Genomic DNA, 15260 nt, shown 5'->3' with positions numbered 1-15260 from the left:
CCACATGTAAGCGAGATGAAAACCAAGCAGTGTTCACAGCCACTGAATGACCACGCTTGTACGTGGGCTTCCACAGTGACCCATAGTGCTCACAGCAACCAATCAGGAAATACCTTCAGAGCTGGAGCTACAAACAGTTACTGAGCCAGTCACTTAGCATTGGGCCTCACAAAAAAAAAGAGGTTTACTTGAACTCCTTCAACTTGGAAATAGGTCTACATAATACTGGAGCCACATGTGATAGGACTGTCTTCTTTCATTTGGCTGGAAAGTTAAAAAAGTTGGGAGGCTGGGTTTCAGGCAGCCATATCAAATCTAGGAAATAGTCATGCAAGGATTATGAAGGACTATAGGCAACTTCACAAGACAGCCTAGACCCTAGTGCAATAGAATAGCAGAGCATATTAACTAATTTCTATATCGTTCATTAAACTACATCTTCGTATACAAACTGCTAAGCACACTGTCAATATGTCCATAATCAATAAGCCAAACCACCAATGTGGACAGCAATCTATCAAAAGCTGGTTCATTAACTCGCCTGAAGAATAACAACTATAGAGAGGGGAATACGAACAAGAGAAGAGAGACATCTAGTGTCTGTGTTGTATGCATAAAAACTGTTTTAAGTAGCGCTTTCGGTGGGATTTATGGCTCTATCTTTTTATTTCTTTTTTTCCACTAAAGCCCTCCCTCTTTTTGTGCCTGGCTGAGCCCAGACTAATGTTCCCAACACGCCTTCCATCCCCATCTCCTTCCCCCATCATTACCCCTTGCTGCCTGCCACCTACTTTCCACGATGCACCCGCCGCCGCGGTCCACGCCCGTGCTGCGACGTCAGTCACTGCGCGCTGCTGGTTAGAGCTGCGTTCAATTACATAGAGAAAATTATATTTCAGACCCACCTTTAGAAATAACCCATTAACCCGCTTCCACCCCAACTGTCACTGGATACAAATGTTGTCATAGTATAGTTTTTACAATAGTTGTGCTTCAGTATGATGCCATTATAAACAGTTTTACTTGCGGTGTAGAGTTGATGCATGAAATAGGCTACACTTGAAAGAAACAACAACAAAATGGTCGTTTGTGTTTAATTGTGACGTGTGATCAACTTGTTAAACTGTATTAAATACTAAATATCCCATCAATCGAATCGTTTCTGGGTAAGCGTTGAATTGTATACCATAATTATGGGGTTTTCATAGTTATTGAAACATTAACACCTCAACCCGTTTTTAACCGACAGGACTTGAACGCATCCTGAGTCCGGACCAGGGGGCGTAGGTTTGACCGGCTTCTCAGAGCTCAGACACAATGAACCGTCAGACGGTGAGAGGCACGCATGTTGGGCTGAAGGCATTGGCACACTTTTAGCACATTATTATTGTAAATTGTGCCTTTTCTTTGACTTACAAAGTCATTTCCTAACTACACTGTATGGAGGTTACAAGGCTCAGCTGGAAACGGTTGCTTCGTCGAGTTTGACGAAAACGAGGTCCGGATCAGACAACAACCATTAGCCCCTCCTGGTGGATTTTTTTCTCTCGTTATATATATATTTTTTCTACGCACACAAACAGGACAGATAACAATGTCGTTGACTGCCTCGTCTGATTATTTCGCTGCTGAGTGTCTGGTGTCGATATCCAGCGGTCCCGTGCTACACAGACCCACCCCGGTCGCCCCCGCCAGCCAGTCGGCCACGGTGGGCCTGCTCCCCGGGGAGCCCGACGGGTCTAATGAGGACATGGAAGTGCGGGAGACGCTGAGGCTGGAGGGGGCGAACATGATGGCGGTGGCCGGTATCCTAACCGACCTTCATGGTAAGTTCCGCCCAATGTCGGCTTACTCGGAGAGCAGCAACTCCTCGTGTGGAGGGGAGAGCGGCTACACCACGTTGTCCGACCCAACTACCCCAACCATGACCCCCTCTGCCACCCCAGTGCCCGGACAGCAGCTGAGGGGGGGAGGAGGAGGCGTGGGGGCCCCGCGCTCCCCGGTGAAGCGACATCAGTGCACTTTTGACGGATGCGACAGAGTTTACGGGAAATCCTCCCACCTGAAGGCACACATCCGGACACACACAGGTACGAAGAGCTCGCTGCAAATATGAACACAACTTCAGCTTTGTTTGTTGTAATATCACTATGTTACTGGAAGTATTGTCTTTGTACTCTATATGATTGTCTGATCTCAAGCGTGGTTGTTCATGTACATTAACCCCGACTTGCTCCATAACGTGGTCAAACAAAGAGGGAAAGATAGAAAAACAGCCCTTCAGGAGCTCCTGACAAAGAAGTAAACTAACAAAAGAACTGGGCTGGACGTTAAAAGCGGTGACGGAGGTCTTCCTCTGACTGGATTTGCATATGAAATGAACGTAAGACGAAACCTTAACGTCGGAAGCAAATAGGTCATTGTCGGTCACAGTCTCTCCTGTTGGTGGCTGCAGCAGCTTCTGGTGGATGTTTTGGTCAAGTTTTTCTCGGGGGGGGGGTTATGGCTTCTGATAATGTGTAAAATCTACTGTAACTCTGCAAACCGTCTGAAGCGATGTTGCAAAAAAAAAGAGTGCGGATGCGTCCTTTTTGATGATGTACTTTCTGATATACTTTCTGTGCTAGCTGAAAGAAGTATGATTCACAAACCAAAACTTGTGGCCGTGTGGTATCACGATGTCAAAATCTACATGTAGGTGGAAATACACCCACCTGTTGGGGGAGCTCTTGACTGAAAACGTGCGTGTGATTTTGCTCAAAATGAGGGGAATTGGTGCGTTCAGGGTCACTGAGCAGGCGCAAACGGATTAAGGACAGGAAACGGCTGAAAGAAACTGTGGTGGTGGGAACGCCCTCAAAGAGTCCTGCAACAACAACGTGGCCTGGCTTTGTGATCTTGAAAATGGCACCGAGCATCCCACTCGCTTATCCTGGTTTTACTCGTGTTGCCTGCGGGAGATTAAGGCTAGTGGTAGCTTAGAGAGACTAATCTGGACCATCTAAAATCCTGGATTGGTTTTGTCACGTATTTAACAATGAAGAGATGATAATTTTTGTCTTGGCCATGTTTCAGGAAAGTAATCCAGGCTTTAGATCAGTGTCAGTATCTGGGTATTTAACGTACTCAGTTTAAATGTAGATAGATTCATGCACTTGTTAATACAAAACTCAAAAACCTGCACTCTACTGATCAGTTAAAAGCAGATGGTTATAATAGTTTAAAGACATATATTTAACCTCTGACAAACAAAACATCATATAACTAGTATACAACATCTAATAGCATTGTTGTAGGAAGAGTTGAGTAGTATACACAAACAGGGCTCGACATTATAACTGGCCCGGATGAATGATTGACAGAGTCCATTTAGTCATATAGTAGGGGTTTGTAGTTTTTCTTTTTGTAAAAGGTAATGATGAAAATTATTTTAAATGAAAAGATCATTTCCATTTCTATTAATCTAATCATTCAAATAATGTGTAAATCTGCCATTCAAGCCAATTCACGACAGTTGTAGTCGTCTAGAATGTATTTGCATTGAAGATTCTCACCTTACATTCAATAACTGTGATGTTTTTCTGTTAGACGATATGTTTAAACTAATTTGGTTCTTAACAGTTCCCTCTTTTCTCTGCCTCATGGCTGCAGGTGAGAGGCCCTTCCCGTGCACCTGGCCTGACTGTGAGAAGAAGTTTGCCCGCTCAGATGAGCTTGCCCGCCACACTCGCACCCACACAGGGGAGAAACGCTTCCTGTGCCCACTATGCGATAAGCGCTTCATGCGCAGCGACCACCTGATCAAGCACGCCCGTCGTCATCCCGACTTCCAGCCCTCCATGTTGGGGCGCAACAAGGGCTCTTCTTCTAGCCTCGCCATGCACCATTAGGATGGTCTGTGATGGGGGTTTCCTGACAGGGACACAGAAAGTCACAGTGGCTTCAAGTTAACCAGCTACAATCAGATCCACTGATCAGTGTTTAGCATAGTTTTGCTGAACAAAAAAATTGTGCACATAACACACATACACACCTAAAACACACACGGAGTTGGACGTGAAGGAAATGTAGCCTCATCTCTCCATCCTCATGGATGAGTCGTGACCACTATTCACCTGCTCATCAAAACTAGGGTTGGGTATTGAGAACGTTCTTAAGAGAACTGGTGATTTTCTAAGAAATGTGCTTTGTGATTCACAAATCATTTCCCGAAAGCAAGTTTTGGACCTACTGCACTCCATTTACAATGTTGTATACATGTGTATAAGAGCACGTGTATAATGTTTACAATGGAGGACGAGCTAGCTTTCAAACATTCTGAAGACGGTAATGATGCAGTGAAATGCTGCACGACACATGAAAGCAACAGAAACATCCCGTCATAATATTTCGACACATTCATTTCAAAATGGCTCAAGTATGCAGTGTTTTTGAAGCCCTGTCTGCCGATGAACTGGTAAAACCTTTTTATAGATCAGAAACACTGACGGGCATGACTTTGAGCCATTTAATTAAATACAGGACAAGTTAAGGTACTACATCACATTGATGCAAAAACTCCGTAAAGCCATTTCTGCCATAAAGCAGTCCATTAATAAGACAAAATGATAAGGCTTCTGTTTCACTGACGGTAAAGAAAAAAACATGTTTACCAACAAAACAGGACACAGAGAATATTTATGTACATAAAGTTTACTTTTATGAAGCAAAAACATCCCAACAAGTTTGTAATTTATTACATGTATATGGCAGCCTAAACCTCATGAGAATAAATGTGTTCTTCATACTTTGTTTTCTTTTCTCACTCAGGATACGATTTGATTTGGAATCATAAAGCATATTTGATCTATAAAAAGCAGCCCAACCCTAAAAAAAAACCTCACTTTCTCCAACGGAAAAACATTCACAAAATGCAGGGATTTTTCACATTATCTGTAATAGTCTGCACATTTATCATCAGCCAAAACCCCTCTGTTTTCTAGTTGCTCATTTGTAGATTGTTGTTGTGCTCTTCAGTACCATTTCTTTAAATGAGTAGCACAATGTTGTGATGTTTGGTAGCGAGGCAGTGACTAGAAGTCTTTTAGCTTTTCTTTATTATTGAGCTTTGCTGATTCCATTTAGAAGTTTTAGTGGTGACACATTCCTTTATTTTTATTGCATTAGTAACCATCAGTGACGCAATTTGTTCATATTTTTTCTTGTGTATTGCATTTAACTGTAGATCAAATATACATTTTGCCAGAAAGTGGCTCAAACTTTACTGTAGAAGAGCTGTTTGCACAGCATCCTTACGTCTAGATCAGTTATCAATCCATGAAATGCTGAAACATAATACACAGTAGTATTATGTCTAATACTGATGTAAATGTATATAAGCTTTAAGCTTTTAACATAGAAAAATGGCAATGCTACTAGCAGGAGAATTAATACATGTGATGAATTGTAGTCCTTATATTAGGGGATAAAAGTATACGCTTGATAGGATGGCATTGCCTGTGAGTGTTGGTGTGTATGTGCTTTTATTTACTTATTTTTTAGCAACAGATTTTGAGAAAGTGTGTCTGATGGTATCAAAATATTTTGGGAAAAGAAGACATAAGTTAATATTGACTTTCAGCCGGCTGCCTTCAAAATAAAATAATTCATTCCACTTTTCAGGAGAGCAGGACGCATACAATGATCAGGGGATTCAGTCACAGATAAAACAGGTTCAAGTCTTGTGTAGGAAATAACATTGCTATAAAAATCATCAAGGAAATAAGTTAAACTAACACCAGTAGACCTCTTGGTGTGGACATTTGGAAAAGCACAGGTGAAACCTAAATAAAAAAAAAACTGGACTCAATTGTATTCAGGTGTTAAATGAAACCAGCAGCATGAACAATTGAAGTTCACACTCAAAGAGGCTACAGTCATTATAAATGCTAAACTATGAATGCACTGTGATGACGACAGGATAATATGTTGGGGAAATAAGTGACTTTTTCAACGTATTAATTTAGAAAAGATAGCACCAACGTGTTTAACATCAACCAAAAAAGTTCAACAATGCTCATGTTTTACACGAATACGACTCCAAAAAGAATTCCTTCAGATATTTAAACTGCATTAGACTACACACAGTGTCTGCGTCTTATCGTAAAGAGCTTGATTTGTTTGTTTGTTTGTTTGTCTTCCTCTGTTTCCACACTGTTGTTGTCCAGCTCACGGACGTGTTCCTTTATCTCAGAGAACAACACTTCTTCAGGAAAATCTGAAAGCCTTAAAACTATGTCATAACTACTTCGCACCATGTTTACAGTTGGATCATTGTATAGGTATATATGCCCTCCTGTGGGCCCATTACAGCTACTCATTATGCAATATGGCACTTTTTTCTTACAGTTGTGTTTGGCTGAATAGTGTAACGGCTTGCACTGTTACTATGCTTCTATGAGCGAGCACCGTGGAACTTAGTGTGTTGATAACCAATGGTTTGTAAAACTGCCTTTTTTTGTCCAAGTGCTTTAGAGAGCGTGATGAAAAGAACTGGGTAGTTGTTTTTGTTTTTTGTTAGTGTTTGCTTAGTCATCCAGGCCGTCTCTGATTGAGGGATTTGTGTTTTTTTTGTTTGTTTTCTTAAAGGAAAAATGTTCCATTTGTGTTTGCCGATGAGGTGACTTTTTTCCTCCACACTAGAATCAAGGAGAAAGACTTCATCACTCATTTGTCACACCATCCACAATAACTACTTCACTGTTGATCTCATTCTAATGGGAGCTGCAATCTTTACAGATTTGTATCCATACCTTCACCAGAGGTTTGATCTGTTTACGGTTTTGGGTTGCTGCTGGCAGTAACCTTGAACTCTTGGACTGTTTCACAAAAGGGACACACGCTTGTTTTCTACGTCTCCAAATGGACATATACCGCCTCCCGTCTCCTCTCACAGACGGGGGCGTCTTCTCACACAGACTCCGTGCTGGGTCTCAAAGCTATAATATCACAATAAGAACATACCTCACTCATTTTGTTTGTGGTGTCTGTACAGAATCCATCCATCCTGTCTTTCAGAAACTCCTACAAAGCCACTGAGCCTTGGATTTCAGAAATGTGTTTTTATCACCTAGATGGTCTGTTGTGTATCCTTATCTTCCTCATGTCTGTATATGCAAGATCACTACTACCTGTGTAGCAGCAGAACTTACTTCTACCTGCCTCGGTGATTTCTGTTGTTAATAGACAGTAGCGAAAAAATGTATCAGCCTCTGTCTTTAAGGCCCACCAGGAGTTTTAGGCACCAAGGGAAAGACTCCCTGCAGGCTCAGGCAGAGGCGTAAAAGTGGGTATTAGAGTGTAAAAAATGAAATACCTGTAGACTGTCACTTCACTGCAGATTTCAATTAAGAGCTCAGTCCAAATCTATCTGTTCATATCACTGAATGTGGCTTGATGTCAGACGAGCGTTATCCACTTTGGATGAAATCTTTCGCTGCCTCACTGAGAAATAAAAAGAAAAAATACTGCAAGGATTTCTCGTGTCACCACACTAATTCAGATATGCACATTGTACAGAAATGGATGTTTTTTTTAAATTGATGCCTAATTTTTACATTAATGTAATTTTTAAAAACCCCTCTTAGCTTTAGTTGAGGTAAAGAGGAGGAACTGTGGAACTAAATACTTGCTGCAACAAGCTGTTTTGATATTTATATTCTCAGGTGTCTTCAATTTTTGAGCATTGGAGTTCAATATTTCCTGTTCAACACCTAAGTAAAGCATGTTTTTATTTCATTTTGTTACGCTGATTAATTTATTCCAAAAGAATTATCATTTGTGTGGTTTAATTATTCTTTCATAACTCATTTTTTTGATATGGAACAGTACTAATATGAAATGTTTCCATTGTTTGCTTGACATGAGAATACCATTGCTTTTTTAAAGAATAAAGTCCTTAAGTTGATTTCTGTTCTTAGTGTCTTTTTGTGTGTTTTCTTCTGTTCAATGAGGTTGTAAATAATGTCCTTCTGCACTTTACCTGCTGCAGTTACCGCTGCTCCACCTTAGGGGGCAACACTCAACAGCATTAAACCTTGAACAGAATCAGCTTTATTGGCCGTTTATGCTTGCATACACAAAGTATTGCACTTCGGTGAACTGTGCTCTCAATGTACAAAAGTATAACATTAAATATAAACACATGTACAAGGCTAAATAAGAAACAGTGCAGAGGTGAGTAGTACAAAAATACTGAGATGAACATGATAATAAATGTGTAGTTATGTAACAGATGGGTTATTTTACATGAGGTCGAGTTTTTCAGTATTTACATTAAAGGTATACATGTGCATGAGGAGGATAATATTACAGTATTGATGAAGTTATTCACAGTGGGTGATGGTTCTAGGGTTACCGGTACTTCACAGTGACAGGTCTGACACTGTGTGCGTTTAGCGTTCATCAGAGTGACAGCCTGGGGGAAGAAACTGTTCTTATGTCAAGTTGTTTTGGCGTACAGTGATCTGTAACGCCTAACGGAGGGGAGGAGTTTGAACAGTTTTGTGTCTGGGGTGTGAGGAGTCTGCAGTGATGCTGCAGTGAAAACCCTAAACCTCATCATGTAGCCACATCAGCCTCACTGCACTTTAGTTTATATTTAGTCCAGGAGGCACAGCTCTACCTGTTTCCAGCTGTTGTGGCAACTGAGAAAGGTGTCTGATCTCCCATCTAGTTAGCTTGACAAGATGGGCCAGCTCCTGGTGGGCTTTCTTTGTACCCCAGCAGCATGTCATCACCCGGAGCCTGCAGCTGAGAGGAGGGCAAAGCTTTCTCACCAGAAAATATAAGCACACATAACCACGGTCAGCTATAAGACATTTCAATGTTCCGACAGGTGAGACTGATTTCCAAATACAGCCACGTGCAAAAAAAACAAACATATTTTTATAGACCATGTGGATGAGGTGTCTTAATAAATCATGATGTATAACTTCTGACATCTTGGTAACATAGCAGGTATTCTCTCATATAGAAGGATCAGTGGTGACTTAACTTGTAAAATACCGTTTTGTACTTAAGAACACTTTAGACAAATGTTCTCTGCTTGATGTTCTTCACTTCAAAGCTATATTTACACATTCACCGACTCCTCTTCATGAAATCATTGTGTGCAAACTATGTGTGTGTGACGCATCATTACTGAGGATATCCACATTTCACAGGGACAACAAAAGAAGAGCTTACATTTTAAATGCTGTTGTCTTGTCATAGAATAAAACCAAAAGCTTGACAGTTCATCGTTGATGTTGTAACCAGAAGTTGCCTAACAAGCTCAAAATATCCTCTGACATACGTTCTAATCATCAGCAGAATAACTTTACTTAGTTGTCATTTAAATGAAATGTCTTAGACACTTTGGATTTTTCTTCCATGGTACCAAAGTTGACCTACATCACACACACGTTGAGAACCATTACAAATGGTCAAAGGGCTCCAGACTAAATAAGTGAACGTTGTTTTGTGTCACATTTAAAAAACTGAATATGTAATGTGAAAAAATATGTCTTTAAACTAAATCCCATCCTTTAACCTCTTTTCCTAAGTTTGATTATATTCTTATTTAATGTATTTGATAATATATATGAATATAAAACTATTGATGAATATTACTGCTTAAATCAATGTCAAAAGTCCTCGACTTCATTTCCCACAGGTCTGAAAGATCTAGAAGTGGAGGCGTTTCAGGAGTTTACAGCACTTCATTAACTGTGAAATATATTTTTTTATTTCTAAAAGATGTATTTGTAGTTTTGTACCACATCAAACCCCCTCTGTCCTGCTTGTTTGGTGTGCTCATACTGTGAAGGCTTCATGCTGGAGGAAACTAAAAGTGAGTGAAAAGTGATGAGTGAGGAAATGTATATCGAGTAAAGGCTGAAGATAGCTTTGAAAATGTCAATTACAGAGTCAAGTAGAGTAAGTGTATAATTAGAGGAAGAGCTTATTGAGTGTTTGTGTCAGTGTGTGGGTGAAACTCTCCTCCTCTTTCTCCATGTTCAGTCACTGGTACCATGGCTCCAGTACATAGACATTCTGGTCCTTGTTGCAAACAACATCTGAAGCCAACAGAAGAGCAGAAAAATCAGCTCTCACTCCTAACATCTTCTCAGTATTCAAAGTCTTCACACAGACCAGTCTGCCCACTGTTCAGTCATATGACTGTCAGAGTGAAAATGTTATTTAATACATATTAAAAGTTAAAAATAAAGATGCAGTTAAATTATGTCATGTCCATGTTCTATTATGGTGTTATGCAAACAGATAATACCACTTCATTTTATATATGCTATTGCAAAGCTATACTCAAAGCTCCTGGAGATTTTTAGTTGGTTATGAAACAGACAAAAACTAATATTGATGCGTCAATCTACAAAAGTAACCATGACAACAAGCAACAAGGTTGATAACTTCTATAAGTTAACTTTAGCCAGACTGAGGGATGTAGTTATCATGGACATTATTTAGACTGGACATTTATAGTTTCATGTTTCAAGAGTGAAGCCAAAGCAGTAGTGCCTTAAGGCTGCATTGTTATTAATAGCCAGCAGGGGGCGACTGGATTAGAAATAAATGCTACTTCTTCATCTATTGGTAGATCCAGCATTGTGTCCATAGTCAAATTTTCTGAAGTCTAATCAGATTTTTGTTTGTCAGCAAGTTCTTGATGTCCACAAACTGAGTGGTAATAAAGATGAACCGATGCTGGAGTGATGAAATAATGTTACCATAAATAAACGAAGGACAGAGTCAGTGTTTGGCACATTCACATTAATATTTTGTTTTTCTTTCTTTTGTCTCTTTGGGTTGTTTCCTCACTTGTCTGACCACATCTTAACTGGTGGACCATATCGTAACAGAAATCAAACACATTTTTAGAAGTAACCCTGTGTAAAAAAACAAATCCCACAAGTGTCCATAAACCAGAACTAAAGTGTGATTTCCTACTTTTTCCTGATATATAAACTTTTTTTTTTAACTCATTAATCACCGGCATAAATATGTGTAATCTCATGAAATGGTAATGCAGTCCTTTGAATAGTCCAGTCTGTCAATGCATCTCAAGAATATTAATTATAGGCTACACACATAAATCACAACAATTATAATGAGGTCTTCTAGTATTTATTAATTGATGGTTGTTGTTATTTTAATCCTCAATTGACACATATATATGTATATATATATATATATATATATATATATATATATATATATATATATGTATATATGTATATATGTATATTTAAACCCCCTTTCATTTGTAAATAAAAATAATTATTGATAATTGATACATTTTCAGCCAGTCTAACAGCAGCAGCTGCCCCCCACATTGACAGGCTCCGCGGAAAACACGAATGAGACACATTTTCAACCCGGACAACTTACACTGTGGCACGCCGGCATACCTGAAAACATAACACATGCCCAATATTTACAGTCTATGCACATGCCGCATCAGCTGCTGACTTAACTGCACCATTAATTAGACAGTTTAATCGTTATTATGAGAGAACTTTCTTTCATCAGACACGTTTAGTTTTTACAATGTCGGACGTGTCAGAGAAACCTCTTCAGAACTGGATCCTTCTGCATCCCACCGTGAGTGCTGCGTTCACAGGTCATCATGAAATAATCGTAATATTTACAGTCTATGGAAATAATCCGTGTTTTTCTTTTCCTAGTATCTGCAAATGCAAAAACTCGAGGTGGAGGACAAAGAACAGATTCATGCAGCTTTCCTGGTGTACATGGATCTGACTGAGGGTGAGTTAACAGTGAGGCCATCACTAACAACATACAGAGATAGACTCCTAATTCCTTCAGCTTTCACTGCACTAAATCAATCATTATAATGAAGCCGTGGATATGTGTATTGATCTTATAAATAACACTCATTTAGTGTGTCTTAAAACTTGAAGAAATACATATTTTGTTGATGTGTGTTGAAAGTAAAAAGTATCAGAATTTACATCTTATCAGATGTCAATCATTCACAATCAATCTTTATTTGTAATTCATAACAAATGTTATCTCAAGACACTTTATTAAAGAGCAGGTAAAAGACCTTACTCGTAGTTATATTATATTAAAAAGATCCAACATTAATCCATCACAAGCATAGCACTTAGCAACATTTAGCAAAGTTACAATGTCGTGTTTGTTTAATCTTAGCTCTGCAAATTTCTCCACTAGTTGTTAAACATCCATAATGAACTTAGTGACCTTAAAGGTATCCGCAACCCTTCTTCTCTCACTCTCTCCCTCTCACTCTCTCTCTCTCTTTTCAGTTCAATGTCCATTGCAAAGGAGATTAAACGTTTGCAGTAATCATAAAAGTTGCATCACAAATCAACAACAATACAACATTTGAAAGAATAAAATGAAGGATCAACTCAAGACCCTTTTTAACATAATAAAAAAGAGAAAAGTCAGCACACTAAATGTCCTTTAACCTCTTTTAATCTGGGTAAAGCAGCAGCGTAAATGACCAGCAGTGGACGCGTTTCAGCAAAAAGCTAAAAAGCCTTTCTCGTCTGACTTTCCTACTTTCTTGTAAATCTTTTTGCGCTCGTGCATCGGAAGAGTTTGTACTGTTTGAGTGTGCAGCTTTTTCTACTGTTTGAATCTCTCTAACATAATACCTTAACGATAGATATACTTAAATCCTTTACATTTGAAATAATCTATAAACACCTCTGACTTCTTTTCTACAGTGCGTGGGTGGAAAGAAGTGTCTTGTGTCAAGAGTCTTGAGCTACAGCTGGTTTTACTGGAGGGGAGGGAAAAAGAAGGAGCACCTATACAGACAGTTCTACCTCTGCCTGTTCACCGATCTCTGACCCACAAAAGGTTTTTTTTTTTTGGTTTTTTTTTAACTCTATATAACCCTCCTACATTTAGTTTAAGACTTGTACTACCAAAGGGTCCCAAATTAGGCAGATTCAATATTTTTTCCATTTTGCTCTGCAGCATTCGACAGGTGCTGGACAGAGGCTTCCCCATGCTGCTGTGTGCTGTAGCTTCTGACTCCACTCTGGTCTACCAGAGGATGACTGACGGGCTGGTGACCCCTGACCCTCCTGTTGGACCCTTTCAGGATGTGGGACGCCGGCAGCATCGCAAGAGAAGGCAGCAACACTGAGCAGCTGGACTGAGGCGACATCTTGGCGTTGTCTGTGAACCATAGAGGAACAGAACGGGTCAGGCAGATCCACTGCCTGTGTCTGTCTCTGTAAGCCACACTGTACAAAGGTTTGGCTGTGCTGACTTTACATGGCAGCAGGAGCAAACGGACAGAACCACAGAGCTCCCTGGAAAACAACACTGGCTTCATCCAACCAGAGAAGAGTTATTCTCAAACTCTAGAGCTTTTGCATCTTAACTGGGACGTAGAGAGGTTAACCAAAGAGAGATTTGATTTAGTTTTCAAATGACATGAAGAGTTAGTTATGATGTAAATTATGATTCTGTGTATAAGTACATCTTTTCATCTGTTTCCCTCACCTCTGGTCTTCTGACCCCTCTGATTGTGACGGTTCTGACATGAAAACACACACTTACCTGTAGAAGTTTTTTCAAGGAGAGTTGTTTCTTTCATACACTTCATATACACACTCCAGTTGATCAGTGCCTTCAAGTCGAGCCTTTCACAGAATCCCAGTGCATCTACTTACAGTCTTCGTATTAATGTCCGAGGTAGCTGCAGGAAATGAATTGTTGTAAGTCTGTAAAAATAAATTAAAATATGATGAGATACATATTTATATCATTAAGTTATATTTTATCCAAACAGCTCTCATAAGGATCTCTCAGATTGTGCCAAAATGGTCAAGTTTGGGACGTAACAACTGTTTTGTTTAATATGATTTTCTAAACAACAGAAAAACCTTATTTTGAAAGAGCCATTGACCGATGTGACTAAAGTTAGCAGCTGCACCAGAAACCAGGTGAAGACTTTGAATACTAACATCATGTTTGATAAATGAAGCTTCAGGTGAAGATGAAATGTCACTTTGATTCTGTCAAAAGAGACATGTTTTTATTTTATTTTGAAGTCACCATTTTAAATAGTTTGAGATTTCTGTAAATACTCTCTCCAGTACTGGTTGATCGCATGCATGTGCAGCTATAGAGGGTAAGCTCAGCTTTGTGTAGATGTGTTACACCATGAAGTCATTAGGACTCGTTGAATGTTTGATCTGCATTGAGTTAGCTTACTTTGTGTTGCAATAAGCTAGCCAAGTCAAATCACGCTTATCTCGCCTGCTTCTGTTTGTTGTAATGGAGAATAAATGTATCAGTGGTCTTTGGTGAGAGAAGCTTAACAGTATTTACTTAAAGTAAATGGTATATGGACTTGAGTTTATATAACGCTTTTCTAGTCTTCCGACTACTCAAAGCACTTTTACACTCATGTCACACACATTCACACACTGATGGTAGTTGTTGCTATGTAGTATCATCAGAAGTAACTAATCCCATTCATACACCGCCACCGAAGCAGAGGGAGCAATTCAGGGTTAAGTGTCTTGCCAAAGGACACATCGGACATGTTGCTCAGCTGGGGATTGAACCCTTGACCTTCCGGTTGAGAGGCAACGACTCTACCAACAAAAACTCCTTTTTTTGTGGTCTGCATAAGTCTTAAAACACAGAGAAAAGTGCTCTGTTTCAAATTTGCTCAACTTGTGATGTCACAGTGGGATTCTGGTAAAAAGAAAAAAAATCTGCTCCCCTCCCCTGATATCTCCCCCCTGGACTCCACCCCCAGCCTAGAACAAAACTTTTGTGTAGGTCTGCCATTTTTATTCTTGCTACAGAGGAGTGATGTCTACAGGGAAAACTACAGGTGGGGGGAGGGGATCATTGCATTTAAAAAGACACACACACCAAAACGGAGCGTTCTGAGAGAGCTGGTTTATACAGGGTCACAAACCTCCTCTGGTGCTTGATTCATGTTCTATTTTGACTAAAGCACAGATGTTTCATTTAGACCACAGGGGACTGTTTTCAAAGGTGGAAAAGAGGGATAATATGTCCTCTTTAAATCATTACAGTAACACAGATGTCAAATGCTAAAACGTGTAGAATTTTCTTCTGCAATTTCTTCTCACTTTAACAGGCAACATATATGTTGATACATTTTATACCCAAATTCCCTGATATCAAACAAACCCGTATATGGATGTGGATGGTTTTTAGCTGTCCAGCAATAGTAT

At 39.6% G+C, this 15260-nt stretch overlaps 2 protein-coding genes across 2 annotated transcripts; both read left to right on the top strand.

Annotated features, from left to right (window-relative positions):
* Nucleotides 1-1291: 1291 nt before the first annotated feature.
* Nucleotides 1292-7945, top strand: zgc:153115 (uncharacterized protein LOC768186 homolog). The gene is made up of 2 exons (XM_061044142.1): nt 1292-2090; nt 3652-7945. The coding sequence occupies exons 1-2, from the start codon at nt 1595-1597 to the stop codon at nt 3888-3890; spliced, it is 735 nt and encodes a 244-aa protein (XP_060900125.1). The 5' UTR covers nt 1292-1594; the 3' UTR covers nt 3891-7945.
* A 3468-nt stretch (nt 7946-11413) lies between these two features.
* Nucleotides 11414-13797, top strand: tsen15 (TSEN15 tRNA splicing endonuclease subunit). Its single transcript, XM_061044140.1, has 4 exons — nt 11414-11640; nt 11724-11805; nt 12756-12891; nt 13012-13797. The coding sequence occupies exons 1-4, from the start codon at nt 11587-11589 to the stop codon at nt 13181-13183; spliced, it is 444 nt and encodes a 147-aa protein (XP_060900123.1). The 5' UTR covers nt 11414-11586; the 3' UTR covers nt 13184-13797.
* The last annotated feature ends 1463 nt before the right edge of the window (nt 13798-15260 follow it).

This window comes from Labrus mixtus, chromosome 8 (genome assembly GCF_963584025.1).
Source record: "Labrus mixtus chromosome 8, fLabMix1.1, whole genome shotgun sequence".
NCBI classification, from domain to species: domain Eukaryota; kingdom Metazoa; phylum Chordata; class Actinopteri; order Labriformes; family Labridae; genus Labrus; species Labrus mixtus.
This window is presented reverse-complemented; position numbering and strand designations above follow the sequence as displayed.